This window comes from Ambystoma mexicanum, chromosome 12 (genome assembly GCF_040938575.1).
Source record: "Ambystoma mexicanum isolate Mex_15411 chromosome 12, UKY_AmexF1_1, whole genome shotgun sequence".
Lineage (NCBI taxonomy): Eukaryota > Metazoa > Chordata > Amphibia > Caudata > Ambystomatidae > Ambystoma > Ambystoma mexicanum.
The window spans coordinates 174,936,908-174,960,016 of NC_090936.1; the positions used below are offsets into that span (position 1 = coordinate 174,936,908).

The 23,109-nt window shown below is 43.1% G+C and overlaps 1 protein-coding gene across 1 annotated transcript in view; it reads left to right on the plus strand.

Moving 5' to 3' along the window:
• The window catches only part of POLR3B (RNA polymerase III subunit B), a 1,940,302-nt gene that overhangs the window by 1,486,259 nt on the left and 430,934 nt on the right, over positions 1-23,109 (plus strand). Inside the window, exon 20 of the mRNA XM_069628254.1 lies at positions 1,481-1,690. Within this exon, the coding sequence (XP_069484355.1) occupies positions 1,481-1,690 (210 nt within the window). The remainder of the gene's footprint in view (positions 1-1,480; positions 1,691-23,109) is intronic.

A 23,109-nucleotide genomic window follows, 5' to 3' on the forward strand; every position in this document is an offset into this window, starting at 1 on the left:
AAGACCGAAAAGGAGGTTAAAGGAAGAAGTGAGTAAGACTGTTGTGTATCCTCCAGAATATGAAGGAGGAGGTCATTGGAGAAACGGAGGACTGTTAAAGAGCTAGGAGAGGATTACTAGACCAAAGCAGAGAATTGTAAGACCGAGGTAGTGAATCGTAAGCTAAAAAGGGTACACACAAGCAGACAAATAACAAAGGGCGAGGATGAAACTCGAGGCAAGGGGCTGGGGAGGGAAGAGAGATTGGAGCAGGTGGCCAAAGAAGTCGAACCCTGACATAGGGGGGAAGAATTCAAACTCTGGCAGAGAGGGAGGAAGTGAGGGACGTAATGCAAACCCTGTCCTAACTTTACGGCAGCCTTCTCCCACCAGTCTATTTTGGAAGGCCTGCCAATCACTGTCACTCTTGCTGAATTCTTCCACTGTTTTCAAATATAGGGCAAATACATGTGATGAAGAGCTAAGCAAAGAAGGCCCCAAGAACTGTGGAAGAAAGGGTGCTGGAACCCATGAAAACCTGGGACTTCTGAGCTCCCAAGCATTGTGTGAATTTGCTGCGGACATACAGGTCCTGGACATCCAGAGTACGGCCAGAACTTTTGCTGGAACACTTTACTTTCACAAGAGACGTTTGCTTTGCATACGTTTTCCCAGAGCACTACCCCACAAGGAAAAGAACCACCCTGACAACTCAATTTAATTAAGACTTTGTTTATGTGGGTCAATCCTGTACACCTTTAGTAATAAAAACCGTATCTGCCCTGTTTTGTTGATCTATGTGTACTAGTTGACAAAATGATTTTTCATTGTTGGCTAGTAAAAAAAGCATTCATGAATTATTGGAAGAAAACCTACTTTTTGCCACATGTTGTAGCGGCCTGTAATTCTTTCTGTTCTTTCTGGTTTGTAACCTGATTTTCTCCCAGCCAGGCTTAATCACTTGCCTGCATGAGGGTGTGGCTCCGTGTTTGTTTGCTCTTCCTTAAGAGTAATTGGGACTCCTGATGTCGGGTACCCGAAAGGTACCATTTGTCTCGGAGAGAGTACTCCCTGTTAGGCATGTTTCAGAGTCTGTCATTTTACAGGTAAGTACAGGTATTTGTGTTTCATCGCCTTGTTAGAGAAGAAAGTGCAGCTATATGCATTTCTTTTGCGGTGATTGGATTGGCTACAATGAGTACAATTTCAACAGTTTTCATCGTCAACACGGGAATACTCTGCCGACTTCCATACAGTTTCTGTCTTTGCATCATACCTGTGAAGGGCTGCATATCAGGAAGGAATGCATTAGCCTTTTATTTTATATTATGTTTTGGGGGCGGTTCAGACAAAGAACAACACAATAGCTTCTACATGTACATATGTCTGATTGATGTCTTTTTTAAGTGGCAAACTGCAGATGGGTCACAGTGACACTGGTGGCTTTCATCAGATTTGTGCCATAGTCTATACTTATACATGCATCTCTTCTTTCGGCCAGGTACTATTGGTTATAACCAGAGGAACCGGATTGATACCCTAATGTATCTACTAGCCTACCCACAGAAGCCCATGGTTAAAACGAGAACCATAGAACTGATAGAATTCGAAAAACTGCCAGCGGGGCAGAATGCAACGGTGGCAGTAATGAGCTACAGTGGCTATGATATTGAAGACGCTCTCGTCCTCAACAAAGCTTCACTAGACCGAGGTAAGGAGACGCTGAATGAAGTTTGCCCATTCCTGTTTTCTCTACATTTTCAATTACTGCAACTTAACGGAGGAGGCGTACTTGTTAAGCTAGGTATGGAAATGTCCTAGTTGGTAGTTCTTCCTACATCACTGCATCTTTTCATTATGTCGAACAATCTCACACACATGTTTTTCACGGTGTGGAACAGACAGCACTTGATGTACTGTATAGTTGTTGCTTCCCTCCCTTACTTTATTTTACGTTTTGGCTAATAGGTGGCAATGAAAGTGCTGCTTATAAGCAGAAATTATTGTCATGGTAAAAGAAGATGGGAGAGAGAGGCGGGGGCTGAGTGAGACGGGGCGAACAGCCTGTGGATGTTTGGTTATTTACTCACCTGTTGACTGCCCATGGCCATGCTAGTCCCTATGGCCATTCCCATCTCCTTTTGCCCATAACACATCTCCCTGTGGTATCTGAGTCTAGTTCTGTATTTTCTCAGCAGTCTTCTGAAAGGTAATGACTTAATTTCAGCTGTAAACTAGCTAAACCAGCGTCATATGTAATACAATTGTCTCAACTAAGTGTGCCTTCATCCGCTTGCCTTACAAGCAGTATATTATGTTATGTTGGTTGGCTTTTATACTGTGCAGATCTCCACCCTAGTGTTCTTATGTGGGTCCTTGCAACTGTTCCTTGCACTGAATTCCTGTTAAAAACATGCATTGGCAAAGCCAACAGTTTTGGCTCTTGCATAGGCATTACATAGGCATTTGCTAGGCACTGGTGCCCAGGTATTAGTGCTATTTGCGAGCTGTTCCCATCTTATGGTCAGGTCGTATCATTATACCAGTGGAGAGAAAAGACAAAACTGTTGGCTTTGCCAATGTTTTTTTTGTCGTTTTACATCTGGCTTCCTCCCTTTTCACTGTCTGCGAGTTCCACCATTTATTGAACTGTACTGAAAAGTGTGCCAATCCGAAAGTATTTGAGGCCAAAGATTCATGTGCAGGCCAGGCCGCCTCTGTGATTTTTCTTTCATTTTTTTTTGCATCACTTTTTATTTTTAGTATTTTATTTAATATAATATACAGGGAGAAACAATGCTCTTTTGATCACAAAAAAACGTATAATCACTTTTTTTTGTTGTATTTTATTGTATTTAATATACAGGGAGGAGCAATGCTCTTTTGATCACAAAACAACGCACAGTACATAAGAAATCAGATTTGATGGGAAGCAGTCAGCTGCTTACAGTGAGTTTGAGTGACGTTCTGACTAGGTGATGGAGGGGAGTACATGGAACAGTCACCGGGGACAATACATGGGTGGACCTACATAGATTAAGGACAATCAACATTAGAAATGTTCAAGTGCAGGTAGGTGGTAATGCCAGTGGAGTTAGGGATGTGGGACAATGATGGGTGAAGTGCTAGAGTGGAGGCAGAGAAAGTGAGGGACAGAGGCACATTAGAGGCAAGGGGAATAATGTTGACTAGAAGGCAGATAAGCGGTAAGTTAAGAGGGTAACTCAAAGGCGAGGAGGTAGGCTTTTAGTTTGGTTTTGAACAAATCCATGTGAACTCTTTGTCGCTGTCTGGGGGAAGAGAATTCCATGCGAGTGGAGCAAGAAGAGCGAAAGAGTGGAAGCGAGAGGAAGCACAGGAAGGGGGAGGTGCCACAAGGGTAGTCGAAGAGGCAAAGCAGAGATTACGAGAAGCTTGTAGAGTTGGATAGATAAGATAGTACCTTAACGTGGATAGATTTGTGAATGGGGAGAAGACATTTAAATCTGCCCTGTTTTGTATCGTTAGCCATTCAGCCTGGTGACGGTACAAGGAAGGTAGGTGTGAAGTGAGGGAGTTCAGAGAGATCCCTGGTAGTGAAGTTAATTATCTTCTCGAGAGGACAGAAAGCATAGTTGGGGAGACCAAAGAGGATGCTAGTGCAGTAGTCCAGTTTAGAAAATACAGTGATTAAGAGATGCTTGGTAGTGTTTAAAGGAAGAAGATGCCTGATTTCCCTATTATTTTGGAGGTTGAGGTGTGCCGCTGTTGCAGTTTTGTTGATGAAAGTAGTGAATGTGTGAGAAGGGTCATGGATGACGCAGAGGTTTCTAGCTGAAGAATAGAGGAGTGTGTCCGGTGGGAACTGGATAGGCAGGGGAAGAGATGAGAGGGAGAGTATTGGACAGGGAAGTAAACTTTAACATCAGAGAGTGCAAAGCCATCCAATATTTAATGTCAGTGAGATAGTTGGAAATTCTGATAGAGAGATCAGAGGAGAGTTCAGGAAAAGAGAAGAAAATGTGAGTGTCGTCTGCAAAGAGCTGGTATGAAACGCTAGAGGAGGAAATTAGTTCCCCGAGAGCAGAGGTGTATAGTGTAAAGATGAGAGGACCCAAGATACAGCCTTGTGGAACACCAACAGTTAGAGGAGTGAGTTGAGAGGTGTTGTTGCTCCGGGAGACAAATAATTGGCGAGGTGTGTGGTAGGATTCACTTCAGGCAAGGACTCGATCGCGAATCCCAAGAAGAGAGAGTTTTCAGGGTATCAGAGTGATCAACAATGTCAAAAGCATCAGACAAGTCAAGGAGAATTAGAATCGAGGATAGGTTGGAGTGCTTAACAGATGCGATGAAGTTGGAGACATTCATAAGTGCAGTTTCCGTGGAGTGACAGGAGCGGAAACGTGCTGGTAGGGGGTCTTGAAGGTTGTTGTAGATGTCTAAGAAATTGGCAAGATGGTTGAACACAACCCTTTCAAGCTCTTTAGGGTAGTGCACAAGGCGAGACACAGGCTGAACGTTAGCCGGTAGATTTGGGTCACCCCCTTGCTTTTTTAGGAGAGGGATGACCGTGGCCATTTTGAAAATAGAGGGAAAGTAATCAGAGTTGAAGGACAGGTTGAAGAGGTCAGCGAGGCGAGAGGCCACTAAAGGGGAATAGGTTTGACTAGACGAGGAGCAAGAGGGTTGGATGGGGCACAAGAAGGGTTAGACTTCATCAGTAGAGATAGGTGTTCTTCAGTATTAGTGTGACTAAAGTGGCAGATAGAGGCTGTTGGGTAGAGAAGGCGGAATGTAGAATGTAGGAGTGTGAGGAAGATCAGGAGAGAGTCTCCTGTTGTTGAAATGGTTGCAGCAAAGTATTCAGCTAGATCATTAGCTGTGAGAGTGGAGTTGATAGTCATAGGTTTAGGAGGAGTGAGTTTATGGTGCTCTGTAGCCAGCGCAGATGTTTGGAGAGAGAGTCAATGAGGGTGAGGTAGAATTCAATTTTTCTTTTATCAAGAGAGGACTTCAGAGATTTCATTGCAGAGAGGTAGAGGTGCAGTCCGAATGGGTATGTCTTAATTTGCGCAGCAGCCAACGCATGTCTGTGTGGAGATGAATGGGGGGACCCATGGTTGAGTCATATAGCAGGGATTGGAAGCTGGAGAAGGCAGTGTTAGTGGAAGAGGCCTTGGGTGTGACGGAGGAGAGGGAGAACTGTAGGTCAGAGAGAAAGGGAGGAATGGCAGGTTTACATTTCCTTTTAGTAATAGGTGAGGAAAGTGGTGAGGAGAGGTCAGAGTGATGGAAACAATGGAGTGATCATATAGGGATGGTGTGACAGTATTATTTGTGGCTAAGAGAGAAGTGGGGAGAAATAAGAGATCCAAAGACATACCTCTGTTTAGGTAGGTTATGGATAAGAGTGGAGAGCGTAGTCCCTAAGAAAAGACTGAAGTTCAGATTTGTGAGAAGTGGTTGGAGAGGTAATATTAGTCACCTAAGAGCATGAAGTGAAGTTCAGTGGAAAAAGAATCCAGGAGTTCCCTGAGTTCATCAAAGATTGGTTCGGTGGAACCAGGAGGGCAATCGTTTTCAGTGATAGCAAGGTCTAGGGAAGGAGATCTGGTGTGAAAGTAGTCGGTGATAAAGGATGTTCTGTTGCATACAGACTCAGCATTTCAGAGTGCAATGTTCACTGGAATACGGTAAGGAAGAGTAGAGTAGTTGAGTCTTGGAGAAAGCAAGCCGAGGTGGGTAATTAGGGGAGGTATGGTTCGCTTTTCAGCTTTGTTTGTTGGAAGTAGGTGAAAGAGGGATGGAGTAGTGGGAGTTTCAAGATGTGAGTTTTATTATAGGGTTACAATAGGAGGAAGTTGTAGCATGATTGCTGAAAGCATAGGGAAAGATGAGTAGGGGCAGCAACAGGGGCAGCAGGAGTGAATGCGTTACAGGTGAGTAATGCAGTGTGGAGGGACAGTACAGTAATTAGCAAGGTAAGCCTGGTCAATGACTGGTCTTCACCCTTCACTGTTCAGCACTTAACTGGAACCCCCCTGACTGGATGCCCCTAGGGAGTTCAGAAGTGCTGACACATGTTTTCATCACCTTATCGCCTTGTCCCCCAGTGGTTGGTCCCTCTGATTTTGTCCCTGGTGTTGCTGTTACTTCCTGATTGATGTTCTCAGAGGAGTCTCTTGGGACTTTAGCTGGAGATTGGGTCGATCCAAGATGGCTACAGGAATCTCTCAGTCCACTTCTCACAATTCTTTTGATTTGTTCATGCATTACTCATTTGGTCTGCTGGCCAACTGTACTGAGCGTTCCAGTGTTCAATCTGGGATGCACATTTATACCAATAACAAACACAATTTTCTTTCGATTTGCCAAGTTGACAAACAACAATGATGCCCCATTATTTTCTAGCAGAGGTAAGCACTAGCAAATAGGGAGATCGGTGGTTCCTGGGATGTTTCTTGGGGAACTAGAGACCTCCTCTATTATTTATTTATTTATTGTTTTTTTTATTGGTTTAATTAAACCTTTAAAAAGAATACATCACAATCCATAAAAAGTCCCTGTCCCATCAATATCAAATCCTCAGATACTCATATATATATATTTTTTTGTCCACGTCTAAACGATCTTTTAAGACTTGGAGGAACATCACCAATGCACACATCAACGATCTGTGTGAACTATCAAACGGAGCTTTTCACCAATCTTCTAAAGTTAAAGTTTGTTGTTTGTTAATGATTGGGTAGAAGGTGGTTTTTCTGAGTTGTAGGAACGCAGGGGAGTCAAGTGTTTCAATGTCTCTTTCAAGGCACCACAGAATCTGCACGTTAGTGGCATCTCAGCAAATTGCGTCCAGGTGCCTAAGCGTTCCTTAGTTGGCATTATGTTAAGCCTGAATTGCATGTAGAGAGCTCTCGAATGCTGATCAGGAAAACAAGTCAGATAAGTTTGCAGCTTGTCATAGGCTCTTGCTTCCCCAGGTACATCAACCATCAGTTTTGCTTTCATCCTTAAATCACAGGTGTTAATCCAATCGGCTCGCCATAGTTTCTTCTTGGCCTGCTCTGGATTGTCAGTAAGAATTTGTAAGGTAATGTCATACTGCTTCAAGACATCGAGGCAGAGTGCATTCCATTTTCCAAGAATCGTGTACGTTTTGTCCAAATACGGTTTATGTAGAATGCGAATTTGGGGCGCTGCGACCAATAACATTGTTTTTCTATACAGGCTCAACAGATTCCATGATACTCGGGCCTGCATAGAAATATAATCCAGTTCGTATCTTATGCAGACGGTTGAAGTACTCTTTGGCAAACGCAGCACTTTTGTCCAGAAGATATTTTCAAGGGAGTTCCATAGTAAGCCTGAACATCCAAAAGCATTCTCTCCGCCGTAAATAAGGGCGGGATAGCTTTTTGTTGGAAAAAATTGATAGTTGGCTTCAGTGAAAATTTGCCATATTTTTTGTTTATCAGACTAGCTTGGCATGCCAGCTGACGACATTTGCTTTTCGTGACCTCGGCCCATGGTGCATCATTTCGACTTGCACTGAATTTCATACCCAAATAGATGGTATTTTTCACAATCCTGACTTGTTCATTGGCAGGATACCATTTGAATTTATTCCTATTCATTCTGGTATTTGTCAGTTTTTCAATTTTCAAGAATTAATATCTCACATTTCTGTTTGTTTATAGTCAGCCCATTTGTTGTTAAATAGGTTTCAAGAATCGTGAGCTTCCGTTGGAGGCCTATACGTGTGAGGTCAATTAAGATAAGGTCATCTGCGTATGCCAAATAGTTAATATAGGTGCTATGTATTTTTGCCGGAAAGACATTTGCACCATTAAAGATGTCAGTAATGTCCGATATAAACAAGTTGAAAATTATAGCTGCCAAAGGGCATTCCTGTTTGACACCTTTAAAGGTGTTAATTGGAGCAGATAATGTGCCTTTTCTGTCAAGTCTGATCTTAATAGTGGTATTTGAGTGTAACTCCCGAGTGGCAGCTAGCAGGCAAGGCGGACAATTCCATGCACTCAGTTTTTTCCACAGCAGTTCTCTATTTATGCTGTCGAAAGCATGTGAAAGATCAATTGGGGCTACGTACACTTTAGTGTTGGATCTGTGAGCTTCCATTTTCAATAGATTTAGTAATAACAGGTTCACTCCACAGCCTACCCCCTTTACAAGACCTGTTTGTCTAGGATCTACGTGATTCGATTCTTTGGCCCAGAGAAATAATTTTTGTTGCAGAAGAGTTGCGTAGATTTTCCCAAGCACGTCAAGCAAGGCAATCGGTCTATAATTTTTAGGGTTAGTTCTATCTCCTCTTTTGAAAATTGGAACAATCACGGCGCTCTTCCATGATTTCGGAGTGGTACAAGACTTAGATATTCTATCAAACAGTGTAACACAGAAGTCGGCCCATTGTTCAGGATGTCGCTTAATGGTGTAATTTGTGAGGCCGTCCGGCCCCGGTGCTCGAGAAGCATTAGCGCCTTTGATCATTTGAAGAATGTCGTCTCTTTCAAACACTATGTCCCAGTGAGTCAATGTAGGCGCTTTCCATGCCTCTATTGCTTCATCCCTACAGTGAGGTTATTATAGAACGACGCCCATTCAGTCTCCGCAACTGAATTTGACTGTAGTGCATCTTGTGGGGCTAAGCTGTTATTTATCAGCCTCCAAAAATCAGCAGTGTTTTTGTTAGCCATTTTCGATAAGATAAGTTCTGAGTCATTTTGGAGCATAATGATCTTGTGCGACTTTATCCAATTCTTGTAACTTTGTCTAATTAGTCTTTTGCACTCAAGAGTATTCTCGCTCTGTGTTTTTTGAGCTTTTCTTAGGTCATGTCGTATCAGTCTTTTCCGTTGTAATATTTCAAGATCAAATTTATGCTTTGGCTTGAAGTTCACGCGTTTACAAATGTTTTTATGTTCTTTGAATTGGGACAACAGGTGTTCATATTCGACAACTCTGTGTCGATTGAAACTCTGAAGTGATTGTATTTACTTCGTCATGTTGAAGATGTAGATGAAGCCTACACGCGTCGGTTCTGACAGCATGTGGCCAAGACTCTTGAACACGTTGGGTATGGTAGTTGAGTTTTATCTTCACCATATCATGATCACTATGAGCCATTTTGATGACTTCAAGATTGAGAGTCTTTGTGTGGATAGATTCTGATACAAATATGTAGTCCAATATCGAACTTTGTCCAGTTCTGCACCAGGTCGCTTGGGCTGGGATGTCACCGGTTGTGTTCGTATTCAGCATTGTTAGGCCGCACAAGTCCATCTCAAGACACCATTGGTTTGCTAGCTGGACTTGTCGTAATTTCCTGTTATCACTGGCACGATTTTGCAATTGAATACAGTCAATGTTCAGATCACCACATATGATTTGCTCCACCGGATTTTCTTTGTTAATCAAGTCATCAATAGTAGCTGAGACTTGATCAATAAAAGATGTGCCGACTGTTGCCAAATGGTTCCAGTATAGATTTATGATGTAAAGAAGAGGGACTTGAAGATTGTCTTTGGAAGATGAGCTGACCACAGAAACCTGAATATATGGAGAGATATTCACCAATCTCACAATCCTAAATCCGGAAGCTTTCTTCACTGCCAATAGTAGGCCCGCCATGGGTCTGCCCTTTGCCTGTTTTATGGCTGGAGTGATGGCAAGCTCAAAGCCTTCAATACCCGGAACTTCAGATAGCCACGTTTCTTGTAAGCAGATTATATCCAGATCTTCTATCCAAGCAGCTGAGAAAAGGTGCACAAAGCCTCTTGTGTTCCAGGAGCCCATAGTGCAATACTTCAACCCACAGTGGGCCTGGCATTACTTATCCTGATTTGAGTTCAGTGCGCCGACTACCCAGGTCCAGTCGTTAGCTTGCATTTCTGAGTTAGCGGGCAACTCAGTTCCTTCACGTTCAAAACTTGGTCTTTGAGCCCCTTGTATTGTTATCCTTATGAGATCTTCCAACTGAGTTTGTAGATAAAACAGAATTTTTACTATCGAAGCTCCTAACTGTCGACGAAATTTGTACATTAACTGGCTCTTTAACTGCTGCACTTTTTGCCCTTTCGTCTTCACATGCGTTCCGTGTGGCTCCAGACACTGAACTGTCTGCCACTTTAGAGATGTCAAATCCCAGTGACATCAACACTGGGCCAGCCTCCAACAGGGTTTCCACAATTAATTTAGATTGGACGTGTAGAATCACAGCATCGTTTTTGTTTTCGTTGAAAAATTCCACCACTTTCAAATCCTCTGATTCAATCGCCCAACGTATGGGCACAAGAAGACATAGCCACAGTACATTGTGACGATTCAAGATTAGATCATCAGAGGATTCGATGCGTTCTAAAAGTACTCAGTGCAGATGTTGTGTTTTGGGGGCAGCCAAATTAGCCTTAGTTCCTACAGTTGCCTGTGGCGTGATTCTTTTAGGTTCAGTTGAGTTGAATTGGTTGTACGCAGATGTTTGTGTGATGTTGACTATATTACGTATGTCTTGTCAAGCGTTCCGCCATGAGCCTTGACTCCCTTGTGCCTTTCTGATGTTGGAATCCTTCGAGTGATCGTTTTTAACGCCATTGGCTATTAACCTCAATGAAGAGAAAGTTAACTTCTTTCTTTTCTCATCAAGCGTCATGAATGTTGAGGGTAGTTGGGGACGTTCATCATGTGCTATGGATGATTTATAACTTTACATACTCTTCTTGATATATAAGATGGAGGTAGGCTCATTAAGGAACGCCCTTCTCAGGTTGCTTCAAGGTCGCTGCTTCAATTTTATCGTCGGTGCTCTTGGGCTTGGATTGTTGCAAGTCCACAAGACTTGCGCCTAAGTTGGTACGAATGAGCCGTTATCAGCGCTTACTTCCTTAAGTCTTAGTTTATCTTGAGGTTCAAGTGCAGTAATTTGTATCGATGATTTGTTTAGAGTTGGATCAACAATATCAACATCCTCATAGGTTGACATATTCAACAGATCTGCAGAAGTGTCACTGGCACTTTGGATAACAGTTGGAGCTTCGAAGTCCACTGAAGGGCCTTCCTTTCCAGCCATTTTCAATTTCTCACTTTTCCATTTAGGACTGTTTTATTTAGTGTCACATTTACTGTTTTAATATTACGTAAAAATTTGCGTGAGTCAATTTCTCGTTTACTTCTCTTTAGAGGTTGATTTTTGGGTTTTTTCAGACTCGCACTCAGCACTTGAGGTTTTGTTAATTGCTGGTCTTGTGTATTTGTTGGTTTTTTGAATATGTCATATAGATCAGGTGTCTGATCATTGCCATCAGTCATAGCAGGTAAATTAGATTTATTGGCGCTTTGAGGATTTAGGCAGGAGTCGGATGATGAAGTCGTTTGAGGATCTTGCAGGGCCAAATTTCCTGCCGCCTGGCTCACTTTTAGAATTGTGCTGAATTGCAAAGGTTGCTGATTCTCAGTCAGCGGTATGTGAACTTTCAATGACGTAGCGGCTCTCACTTCTTTTTTAGCAACCGGTCGCACACTGTCAACTAGTTGTACGGTGGATTCAGTTGGCAATGACTTATCTTGAATCAGGATTGCTTCGTCTGTTGGCGAGCGCTCCGGTTTACTGATGTCTTTATTTGAGACCTGTTTCAAGGGAAACTCCCCAGACTCCTCCAAATCTTTATTCGATAAGACCACTGGTAAGGTCTTCTTATTAGAATTGGCTCGAGTCTGCGATGAAGAAGAGAGACAATCGGCGCCTATGCATTTAGCACAAGAAACCTTTTCCCATTTGTTTTTTGTTGAAAGATGTTCAGTGCTTCTTTAGCTACTTCTGCTAGCAGCTTTTTATCCAAGTTAGCATTTTTAGTAAATTCCGCCATTGTATCCAAGGCCCAATCCGTCTTCTTAGTCATCCGATGAAGGGCCTCCTTCTGGGAGCTATGTGTGTTTTCAAAAGACAGGAATTTAGTGTTCATAAAAGAGACCGCACTAGAAAGGTCTTTAATATTCTCATTAAGCTGTTCATACATCTTAATGAAAGGTGCCATTGAGATTGACATGGACGAAATTATGATGGCTTGCAAGTCTTTTGAGTGTTGCGCTTTTCTTGTTAAATCATCCTGTACAGTCTCATTGTGGATGCAGCGTCTCTGATGGTAAGCCGGGCGTCTGATCTTTGGAAAAGGCCGTTCCATAATGGATGAGTCAGAAGATGAAAACTCTGATGAAGTCACGGCAGGTGCATTTCTGTCATGCGTCATTTCTTCACTTAAAGAATTTGCTGAGTATGTCGACCTTGAGTTCACCATTTTAACTTTTTGTTCTGTGAGCATCTGATATTGGGAGAAATGCTCGAGTCATCTCTCCTTCGTTTAAGGAAAGCCATTGCATCCGTGATTTTCACTTGTTGGCACTTTTCCACATTCAGATTTAAGGTTGCATGTAATTCAATGGGTGACTCTAACACATCAGCAGTGCTTTTGTTAAAATTAGATAGTCCTTTCTTTGTTTAACCGTGTAAGATCAAACAGAACTTTATTTACTACATCCAATGAGTTTCTACTATTTTCTATGCACTGAGGCACTTTGCAGTCTGTTAAAACTAATGGCAGCTGTGTATGAGCAACACTTGGTGATTTGAGCACCCTTATTTCCAACTGGTCATGCGAGGGGCAAAACACATTGTCCACATCCTCCAGAGCCATCACACCTCCTGTGCAGCTCTGTGGCAACGGTGCAAGATTTTCCACCGTGCTAAAGAAACAAGCGTGCAGGGAGCCTGTATTCAGACAACTGTTCGAACTCAGGCGTACGTCTGAAACACTCGCCATGAGTGAAACGCCCCTACCCTCCACACTGCTCACGTTGTTAGGAGAACCGTGCACACCCCCAATGTCAGCAAGTCTCTTTAACGAATCCCGGACATGATCAGGCAGGGGAGCAGCGTCACGGAACTCAAGCACAGGCGAGGTTGGAAGAATCACTGACTCATTGCCAACAAAACCTACAGACAGTGCAGAATGAATACTGTCAACCGACATCTGAATGGGCGTACAATCCACATTAACAAACTCAGTAGCTCGTGGAGGCTCGCACAAATTTCTTTCAGCTGCAGCTGCAGCCGCCATATCAATCAAAACAATGTCATCTTCTTGAGGCGCGCACGCCGTAAAATCACTTACTTGAAGCAGCTACAGTGTGCTGGGCACCGAAACGGCGCATTCCGAAATGCACCCGGATAAAGTTCTCTGGCTTCCCAAAGAGGCGGCTTCAAGTTTCCGCTGGGCGCGTGTTTTCGAAAACGACGCCAGTTTGGAAGCGTGTCTCATTCCTCCAAGTATCACGCCAGAGGCGCAAAAGGAGAGTCAGAAGGGAAAGCCGGCCACCTGCAACAGAGCACACAGTCAGAGGAGGGAAGAAGGGGAAAGAAAGGAAGGAAGGGAAAAGGGAGAGGGGGGAAGGTGGGGGAGGGGAGAAAGCAGAGGAAAGGAACGAACAAGAAAGGAAGAAAGGGGGAAGGGCGGGGGGAGCAGAAAAGGATAAAAGGAAACGAAAAACAAAGAAAAATGAAAAAGGAAAGTTACTGATGGAGGGGGAGTGTAGGGAAAAAGAGGAAAAAGGGACAAAGGGCTGGGATCCACGTGTGAGGCCAATCAAGGCAAGTCAGAGGAGGAGGAAGAGAGCACAACCGTCCAGTACTCCAGTACTTCCAAGTACTTCCTCAGACTCCTCAGACTCTGCAAGACTCCGCGCCCGCTCCGCGGGGGGGGGGGGAAACAATTTTAGTAGCAAAACACGCCCAGTTTAATCAGCATAGAAGAGTTGAGGCAAGGTATCCAGGAAAGCAGACTCCATTCCTTACACTCCTCAGACTCTACCAGACTCCTCCATTATATTCACATGCAGATTAACTTGTTGCTTTCTAACCGACTCCAGGTCTCCTGCGGAGTCCCCCAAGGCTATATCCTCTCACCAATCCTGTTTAACCTTTACATGGAGCCAGTGGGCACTCGCTCTCCTCAAAGATCCCAATATAGCCATCCACCAATACGCAGACAGTACTCAGTTGTACGTGAGATTAAATAGCATGCAGGACATCATTTGTCTCCACGATTACCTAGCCATCATCCTTTTCTGGATGCCTACCTCAAACCAATTCCATCCAAGACTGAATTTGTCCTCATCCATCCGCCCACTAAAACAACTTTTCTAACAATGGCTCAATGATATGCGCCTAGAAGGATTTGATCCTCAACTCTCAGGCTCAGCAAAATGCTTAGGCTTTACCATTGACAGCAATCTGTCCTTCCAGAAATAAATAGCTAGGAAGGCCCAAATATCCTTGCTCAGAATCTCTACCTCAAATCCTTCATCCCACCGCAGGGCTTCCGCACAATAGTGTATGCCCTTGTGGTCTTGCACATCGATGGCGCAAATGCTCTCCTGACAGAGCTCCCAGCTGCTCACTTGGCTCCCCTAAAAGCAGCCCACCATGCTGCAGCATGCCTTTTTTATCAGGGCACGGAAATTTGACCGAATTACTGGCAACCTAAGAAAACTACAATGGCTTCCACTCCAAGCCAGTATGCTGTTCAAGACTGCATGTATCATCTACAAAGCAGTCACGAGTAGCACACCAGCGCACCTGGTGGATACGCTCCACACATATGCTGACACACGCTCCTCGGGCAGGAAATCGACCAACCTGCTTGAATCACAACTCATCCAAAAAGAGAGGACCCACAAACAATCCTTCTCTTGTCATGCACCCACCCTGTGGAACTCGATCCTGGTGTCCGCTCAGAATGCTCCCACAATTCTCCAATTTCATAAATCTCTCAAAACATGGCTCTTTCAACAACACCTGACCAAGGACTAATTCCAATGGACACACATACCGATGCACAGACCTTACAGGACTGCACTACTGTTAAGATGCCAGCCAAAATGCTGGCTACCCACACTCTGTACAGCGCTCCGCTGCTCTTGAGCTAGGTCTGCATTTTAAACAATAACATTTCAACAACAACAAAAAGTCTTTAACAGGAAGAAATTTACAGTGGACCTTTTTGTTTTTTGATGAGTGGTAATGGTGCTTCCAAAAAGGGCATCCCTTGCACCAGGTGCAGCGTGCACCTCCAATCCCCTTCACTAGTTCCCAAGGGCCAACGCTCTCTCCAACTACCCACCTTCTGTAGGGCATCAATAAGCAAAATGTCTCCTGCCCAAGTCATGACTCCTCCTTGGAGGCATAAAAGAAGCCAAGCAAAAAACAAAAGTAACAAAAGAAAGTCGGCTCAGGGCATTTGACAATATGACCAAAGGAGCGGGTCAGGTATTGGCAGGCTAACAGGATTTTGAACATGAAACACTCAAAATCTGATACCCTATCGGTTTTCTTAGGTGACTGTAAACCTCCGCTGAAGATATGCAGGTTTAGAAGCAGCTAGGACCGTGGAACACTACCAAGCGTGTCTGGATGTTGTGGGGAAGAAAAGGATTGCCGTCCTAGGTCTGAGGAGATCCTCCTTGCAAACGTGATGCAGTCCTTGATGCAAGCCACCTCATTCTTGGACTTAACTGCTACATTTCAGTGGACATTTCCCTCTCTGCCATTCATCCGTAAATACTTTAGGTCATTTACTCTTAAAAAAAAAAAAAAAAAGATGATGATGGAACTAATGACTAATGTTAGCCAAACAGATCTTTTCGTTTCGCCTGTCCATTTCCTGGAAACATCGTAATTGTTGTAATTTGTGCCATGGACCTCTGTAGGCACAGCGTGGACAGTGTTTGTCACACAATATGCATTTGACCGCAAAATGCTTATTTTGCAGACGCAATAACTTGCTAACACTCTTGGTGTTAATTGATCTATTTTGTCATAATATTTTCTTTTTTTTCCAGGACACAAATATGTTCTACAAATGAAAATTAAATATGTGGTTCTTCAAACTTTTAGCGACGCTACCTCCCAAACACAGACATGTACTCATCAATACACTTTCTAAAATTGACATTCGTGCCTAGCAACCTGCTCCCCTACACCATTCCACATACTTCCACGAACATTGACACTACTTGCCCCCCTATTGCCATTCCTACTGAAACTAGTAATTCTATAAGTAATATTACTACTGGTCTGTATATTCTTACCACGGCTAAAGCCAGTGATGTCTACAGTCGGAATCGTACCAAAGTGTCACCCTCACAATTACGATGGCCGAAAATGCCGACTTTTTTTTTTTTACCCCCCTTACCCTTATGTATATATGTGGGGGGGTATAGAATATAATATAACAATATGCAGGGGTGCTGCGGTGTGTATCCCCCCGCATATATATGTGGTGTAAAGGGGTTTAAAGAGAAAAAGTCAGCATTTTCGGCCATCGCAATTGTGAGGGTTGCAATAATCACGTAGATCCTCTACAGTCCTGCTACTCATGGTATTATTAGCGCTAGTAACGGCACCCCTTTATTACTATTTTGCAGACAGATCTGAAGTGCATGTGCTGGGCATTATAAAAAGTATTGGTAAAGGTTGAGTTGGATTAAAGATACATGTTCTGCAACACCACAGCAAGGTTTCAACCAGTATTGCAGAAAAATGGGAGGCAAATTGAATGGAATATTTAGGAGAATGAATGTATTTGAAAATAGAAAGTCAGACATTTGTATTTTATGTCACCTCCTTTCGTGCTGTCAGTCGTGTACATGGAAGGCTAAAAGATAAGCAGCACAGAATTGGCAGCGTGTAGAAGAGCTGCAACTCCCAAGGAAATGGAATGCTACTTTCATAGCAGCCTTGTGGTTCCCTCTGGGGATTGCTCTTCATATTGGGCTACATCCCCCTAAGGCACCGCAAAGCTACTCTGAAAGTAGCATTCCATTCCTTTGGAAGTTAAATTCTTTCTCCATTCCCCCAGCACTGTTTTGCCCATCTTGCAGACTTACATTCACACTAATGTTGTTGCCACCCTTACTGCTATTACTACTCCCAGGGCTGCAGCTATTGGTCACAGTGCTAGTATTTGGTCTACCTACTATGAGTACTAACCAATCAAAGCATTTGTTTAGAAATATGCATTCCCATAGAAGCAAACATTACATCTAGAATTCAGAATATTTATATGTACATTTTGAAATCGATAAAAATTGTTTCCCTTTGGTGGCTAGCCATCAAAGTGCATTTGTGGGAATTAAAGGTCTGCCTTTCCATCTCATTATTAGATACGATGGTATAGTCATGTCAGGCATAAGCAGTTTGTCAAGATTAAGGTGAAGGTATAAGAGGTGTAAGAAAACCAAGCATCTTTTTATAACACCTTTTTAAAATATCGATAATACGAATCGCGGTGGTTAATATCATAAAAGTGACTAAAACATGGTCTGGGTAGGATCCTGTGGTCACTCACTTAGCCCCTGCCTCAGGGCAGGGGACCATCCAGTGTGAAGGTTCTACTGCCCTTTAAGGACCCGCTGAGACTTGCTGCCCCTCGAAGAGCATTGTAGCCCCTCCCTAACGTGAATTTAATAAAGCCTCTACCTCATTAAAGACTATTATCATAGCTACCAAACACTGAAACCTCCTACCGCAGCTTATTTTGCCAACACAGGTCGCCTACTGCTCATGGACATTTGCGTGAATGCACCATCCAGCTCAGACTTCTTGACCATCTTCTTAAAGCTGCGGGTGTCCTGCCACCCGGATCAGAATATGAAACACATGCTACAGCTGAGCGGGTGTAGTAATTACCTTCTGCTTGTCTCATATTCAAAGTTGAATTACTTCAATATTAATACAAACAAGACAAAGATTATGTCCTTTCATTCCAGTAGGAAACAGGCAACTGGTAAATATCTATGGAGACTATACCAAAAACCAGCGGAGAACGTACCACATTATAAGTATTTGCGGGTTATTATTGACTATAAGTTTAAATGGCAATTTCACATTGACAAAATAAGAAATTCAGTACGGCAAAACCTAGGTGCCATTATATCCTTTGCTGTTGCACATAGTGTGGGTACTCAGTCTCCTCCTTAATCACTATATATAAGGCTACATTTATCCTATTGATGTTCTACATCAGGGGAGTTAAGCTTGAGAGGGATTTGAAACAAAACTACGGTTATTGCCTGTACTTATTAACATGCCTTTTAACCTCCCAGTATAATTTCTACTCATTGAACTGGGCATATGCCCAATTCTCTCCCTGAAATTACCACGTTGTTTGAATTTCTATTGGAAGATGGTTAACTATAAACCTAATACAGTAATGAATATGATGGCTAGCAATTATACTATGGAGAGATCACGATTAGTTTGTAGAACAGTGGTCCTGTCTGGCGGGAAAAAATCTTTTGATTAACACATTATAGCTAGACTGACCTCCCGGTGGAACAAGGAGGAGAGACTCAATTAGACCCAAATCGCATGTAGCATTTGAAAAAATATATACATTTTTATTTTCTGAACAAATTGATGAAACACATATTAAATCTTTATGACCCTTACTGCATATTGGGTCTTACTCAATAAAATACTGTACATACAAATCACTGTATTAACTCTGTGACATCTCATAGTGCAAATTTGAAAACGTCTAGTGTACTATACAAAATATAAATTCAAATTAAGTCTGCATTTATGTAAACCTATGCAACCCACTTGGTCTTTCCAATATTTAACAAGGAGAACAATTTGTGATATTGTAAGAACTTTTAAAGAAAGTCCAACTATAAAGTCGACATAACTTGAAGACAATTGGGGACACAGGGCTCCAATCTCAGGCGAGGGAGATCCCGTGACCTGAGGGGACCGATGTTCACAAGTGTGTATGTGGTCAACTGATTTAATTCTAATATAAATGTCTAGAAATAGACCTAAATTGAAGAGTGGGCGATGCTAGACCACAGAATAATACCAATCATACAAGTAGACCATTCGGACTGATCTAACATAAGTACAACTATGACAAATGAGCATAATACAGTGGCAAGGGAGTGCTGTATGTCAACTATGCCAGCCTAGAGACCATTAATAATGTTATAATGTAACAGGTCATCCTAGCAATATTCGTTACATAGCAACAGTAGTTTCGACTGGAAACATTCTTCTAACTGGGCTCCAGTTGATTCCCGTCTTCATCAGGACAATGCTATCCCTTGTATATTCACCACATCATACAGAGTGAATTAAAAATACATCAAAAACATTCCAATCAATGTACGGTGAGTAAAATTGATCAACCCTGTAAGAAAAAAGAAGAAAGAAGAAAAGAAAAAAACACAAGTAGCCGCATTAAAATTGGGTCCAGTTGAGAACTACTACACAGTCAAGCTTAGTTCAGTCACAATAGTGTCCTGAAGCATTAGTGTAAAAAGGGAGAAAAATCATAATTAATACTGTATTCTCAACCAGGAAGGCTGAGGGGAACATTATACAATTGCTTCCAACAGCGTGTCAGCCCGACACTGAGCAGACCACATCTTGGTTGGTCTGTGGAGACACAAAACCAGGACATTTATTCAAATGGGAACCACGTCCCCTAACTGCCAATAGTGAAGTGAACTGACCAGTTGCATTCACTTGGCATATGCCTTTGGCCCAAATGGCCGTAGATTGAGAATATTCCAGAACTCACCAGAGCTGGGTGCTCTAAATCACCCTCCCGCGACTGGTTCGCTATTGGCCACATGGAGTAGATGCTTCCTCCTAGTTAGAAATGTGTGTTATGCCGGGTATGGGAGTCCGATAAGAACCCTCTGTTAGGCAGAATATTATGCAGTACCCTTTGGGAACATTACACACAATTAAGACTACAAGTGACAGTACAATTTCACCTTTGTTACAAGCCTGTACTACACAGTTCTAGTGGTAGCAGTAGCGGAATAGCCAGACTTATCTCAAAAGTAAGGGAGCAGTACAAATAGTTACACAAAGGACAGCAATTACTATGATTCAGGCAAACACTGACTCAAGGTTTCTAAGTAAAATAATATATATTTATTTACTCAACAGTTGTATAACATTTCACTATTCTAAGCAAGTCAAAAATCACAATCATAAATACACCACACCACTTCCCTTAAATTCTAGACGAGTTAGCCTCACAAAATGAAGTGGGAGCAAAATGGCACTCCATTCATTTAGAAGGGAGGAAAAGACAAAGTTATCAACAATTAGGCAAACCCAACAGTTTGGTATTCTGAGCAGTTGATCAAGAGAGACTACAGCAAGGAGATCAGCTAGAAAAGTCTTAGGGCCAAAGTCAATAGGTCAAAAGTCTTTTGCTCAAGATCACACAGTTCAGGGTAGTTTGCGGTAAAGTTTGTGGCACAGATTCCGGACGAGGTTGGTTGGTAGAAAGGTTTAGTTCAAAGAGAAGAGAAGACCAGCCCTCGGATTGGAGAAATATTTCAAACACTTTCCCCGCGGCTGAACGAAACGCACAACCGGATTTGCACAGTACCTTAAAACAGAGAGGAGGCTGTAGCTGAGGCAGACGTTCCTGGTAGTTCCTGCAGGCTCACGGTTCCTGAAGCGACTGTCGGACTGATCAGAAGTAGGAAGACTGGAGGGTCCTGCACTACCCAGGGAAGAAACCAGCAGCAGCGCCAAACAATTAATAAAAGGTGCGCACCTTAAAACCCAAGCAGGGTCCAACCTTCCTGGCAATCCGGGCCACTGTAGCTCTGTACAGCGAATGCGACCAGAGGAGGGTTCCTGCCTTGTAGTTTGGGCGAACTGGTTGGTCCCACCAGCTCAAGGGAAGAAGTTTCCTGGAGGATCTTCTCTGTCGTCGGATTTGGAGATTCGGACCTACAGCAGGGCTTCAACGTGCGGTTCAGTCGGTGTAGGGGTCCTCTTCTTCCAGTTCCTCGTTGGTTCTTTCGTTCCCTTGGCGACTCTGTCTTTCCAGTCCCAGAAACCTGCTTTTTATGCAGTTTTCCCCCATTCATACAGCCTGGCTGTCAATCACACAGCAGCATGGCTGGCCTGGCAAGGCCAGTCCCCTTAGCCAATCAGACAAGAGGGCGACTTGGGTTACCAAGGGAACCCATGGCAGAGGTCCAAAGATCCCTCCCTCACATCCTGCCTACCCAGACTATCAGGCGCCTTAAGGAGGGCTTCTGTGCAGAAGCCCGCTAAAAGACAGCGAACAAAGGAGTCATCCCCAGTTTGGCGCGCAGAGAAAAGCACGAGAAAGACTTTTAACAAAAAGAAATGGCGACTAAACCCAGCCGGAACCAAAATAAAATGTATTTGGTCAAGCCGGTTTATGTTCGAGGCTAATATAATAGCCTAAAACATTACCACGTTATATAAGATAATCGCGGTAGGATAGTTAGGGTAGATACCACTGCCACCAGCCAAGTCTTAATGTTAAGGGAACGAAACAATGCCGCAAGAGGTACAGACAAAAAGGGATAAGATTTAACCCTTTCCAATACTCCATGTAAGATGGGGTGTACTGGGTCTGTGGTTTGAAGTGACTATATAAAGTTAATGGCAACTTTACCTGTTTCTGGGGGACAGTAGTAAACCCCAGAAAAATGGAGTTAGTGGGAAAACTCAAAGACAACCCTGTGTCACTGCACTGAAGGTGCTGTGTAACATACACAAAAAGTGGTGCACATGGAGTAGGTGAGGCTCCAGTGCCCAAGATCACACAGAAAGTAGAAATACACATAGCAAAACACATGTAAGAGTGGAAAAAAAGCTCACACTCTTACAAGGTGAGAAACATAAATCCTAGAAATCCAGCAAAGCTGCTGGGGGACTCTGTAGGTAAGGGAAATTAGCCATTTATGAGAGTTCTCCCTAACACCCTCACTCTGCGTTAGATTAACGGACCTGTATATCAAAGGGTAAGTCAAAAGACCGGTCAATCTGTGCTCATTGTAAGCTTGAGAGTATACAGTGCAATGGCGACGCTCGCCTTGTGAATTCAGCATGGTGGCAACCGCAAGGTTGAGTAGATACTTTAATCAAATAATGAATTAAATAGAAAAAACCGGCGCCTACTTCTAATGCAACAGGTGTGTTATGCATTCCGTTCATTTGCATTTGTCTCTAAAAATAAACGTGTTATAGATTTGTGCGTTTTTTTTGCACCGATGTTCCAAAACTCACCAAAAATGGGTGCTCAAAGTCACCCTCCTTAAGATGGCTCGCTGTCGGCCACATGGAGTGAGTGCTTCCTCTTGGTAGGAAGTTGCCGGGTTTGGAGTCCGATAGGAACTGTCACTCCGCATTGAATTAATGGACCTGTGTATTAAAAAAAAACAGGTCAAAAGGCCGGTCAAATTGGGCTCATTGTGGGCTTGAGGGCATGTAATGCAGGTGCAGTGCTCACCTTGCGAATTCAGCACAGTAACAACCGCAAGGCTGAATAAATACTTTAATTAGATAGTTAAGAGGAACAGCGCCTACTTCTAAAGCAACAAATATATTATGCATTCAGTTAATTTATATTTGTCTCTACAGGTGGACATGCTGTAGATTAAAACGTTTAATTTGCACCAAAAATCTAAGTTTTTTAGGGTTAAATTCACATGTTCCCTCAGTATCAAAGCAGGCAATTGAACAATGTGGACAATGAAAGTTATTGCACAGCTTACCCTATCTCCAGTCTCTAATGTAGGCTAGTATTTAAACTATCTCATGGCTAGTCCTGACATATAGAGCCTATCTAGACTCTGTATTTTCTTGACGCTTACAGTGGTAACGTTGGGGGCCATCTCCTCCTCAAACCGCATATGCGTTTTTTCAGCAATGCCTTGCCTGATCACAGGCAGGCGTTTTTATGCAACTAAGTGCAGGCGGAGCCGAAGGGGACGTAACACCTCACGTATAGTGCTACAGTTGCACTAGACCGTTAAATGTGGTCGAGAAGTAAATGTCAGACGTTCCAATCAAGGTCTTCCAAACTAGAGAAGTAGAAATAGGACTAGTAGATGTATCACGTACTGTGCTAAAAAGTCTCATAACTAACCTCCAGAGATTCAGCCCACCAGAGAAATAGCGACAGGAGCCCCTCAAACAGGTCAATAGATCTGCCTAACCTCAATTTCCTGTGTAGATCTAGGGGCAACTGGTAGTTGTTTTATTGCCCCAGCAGCCGCAGAATCACTGTT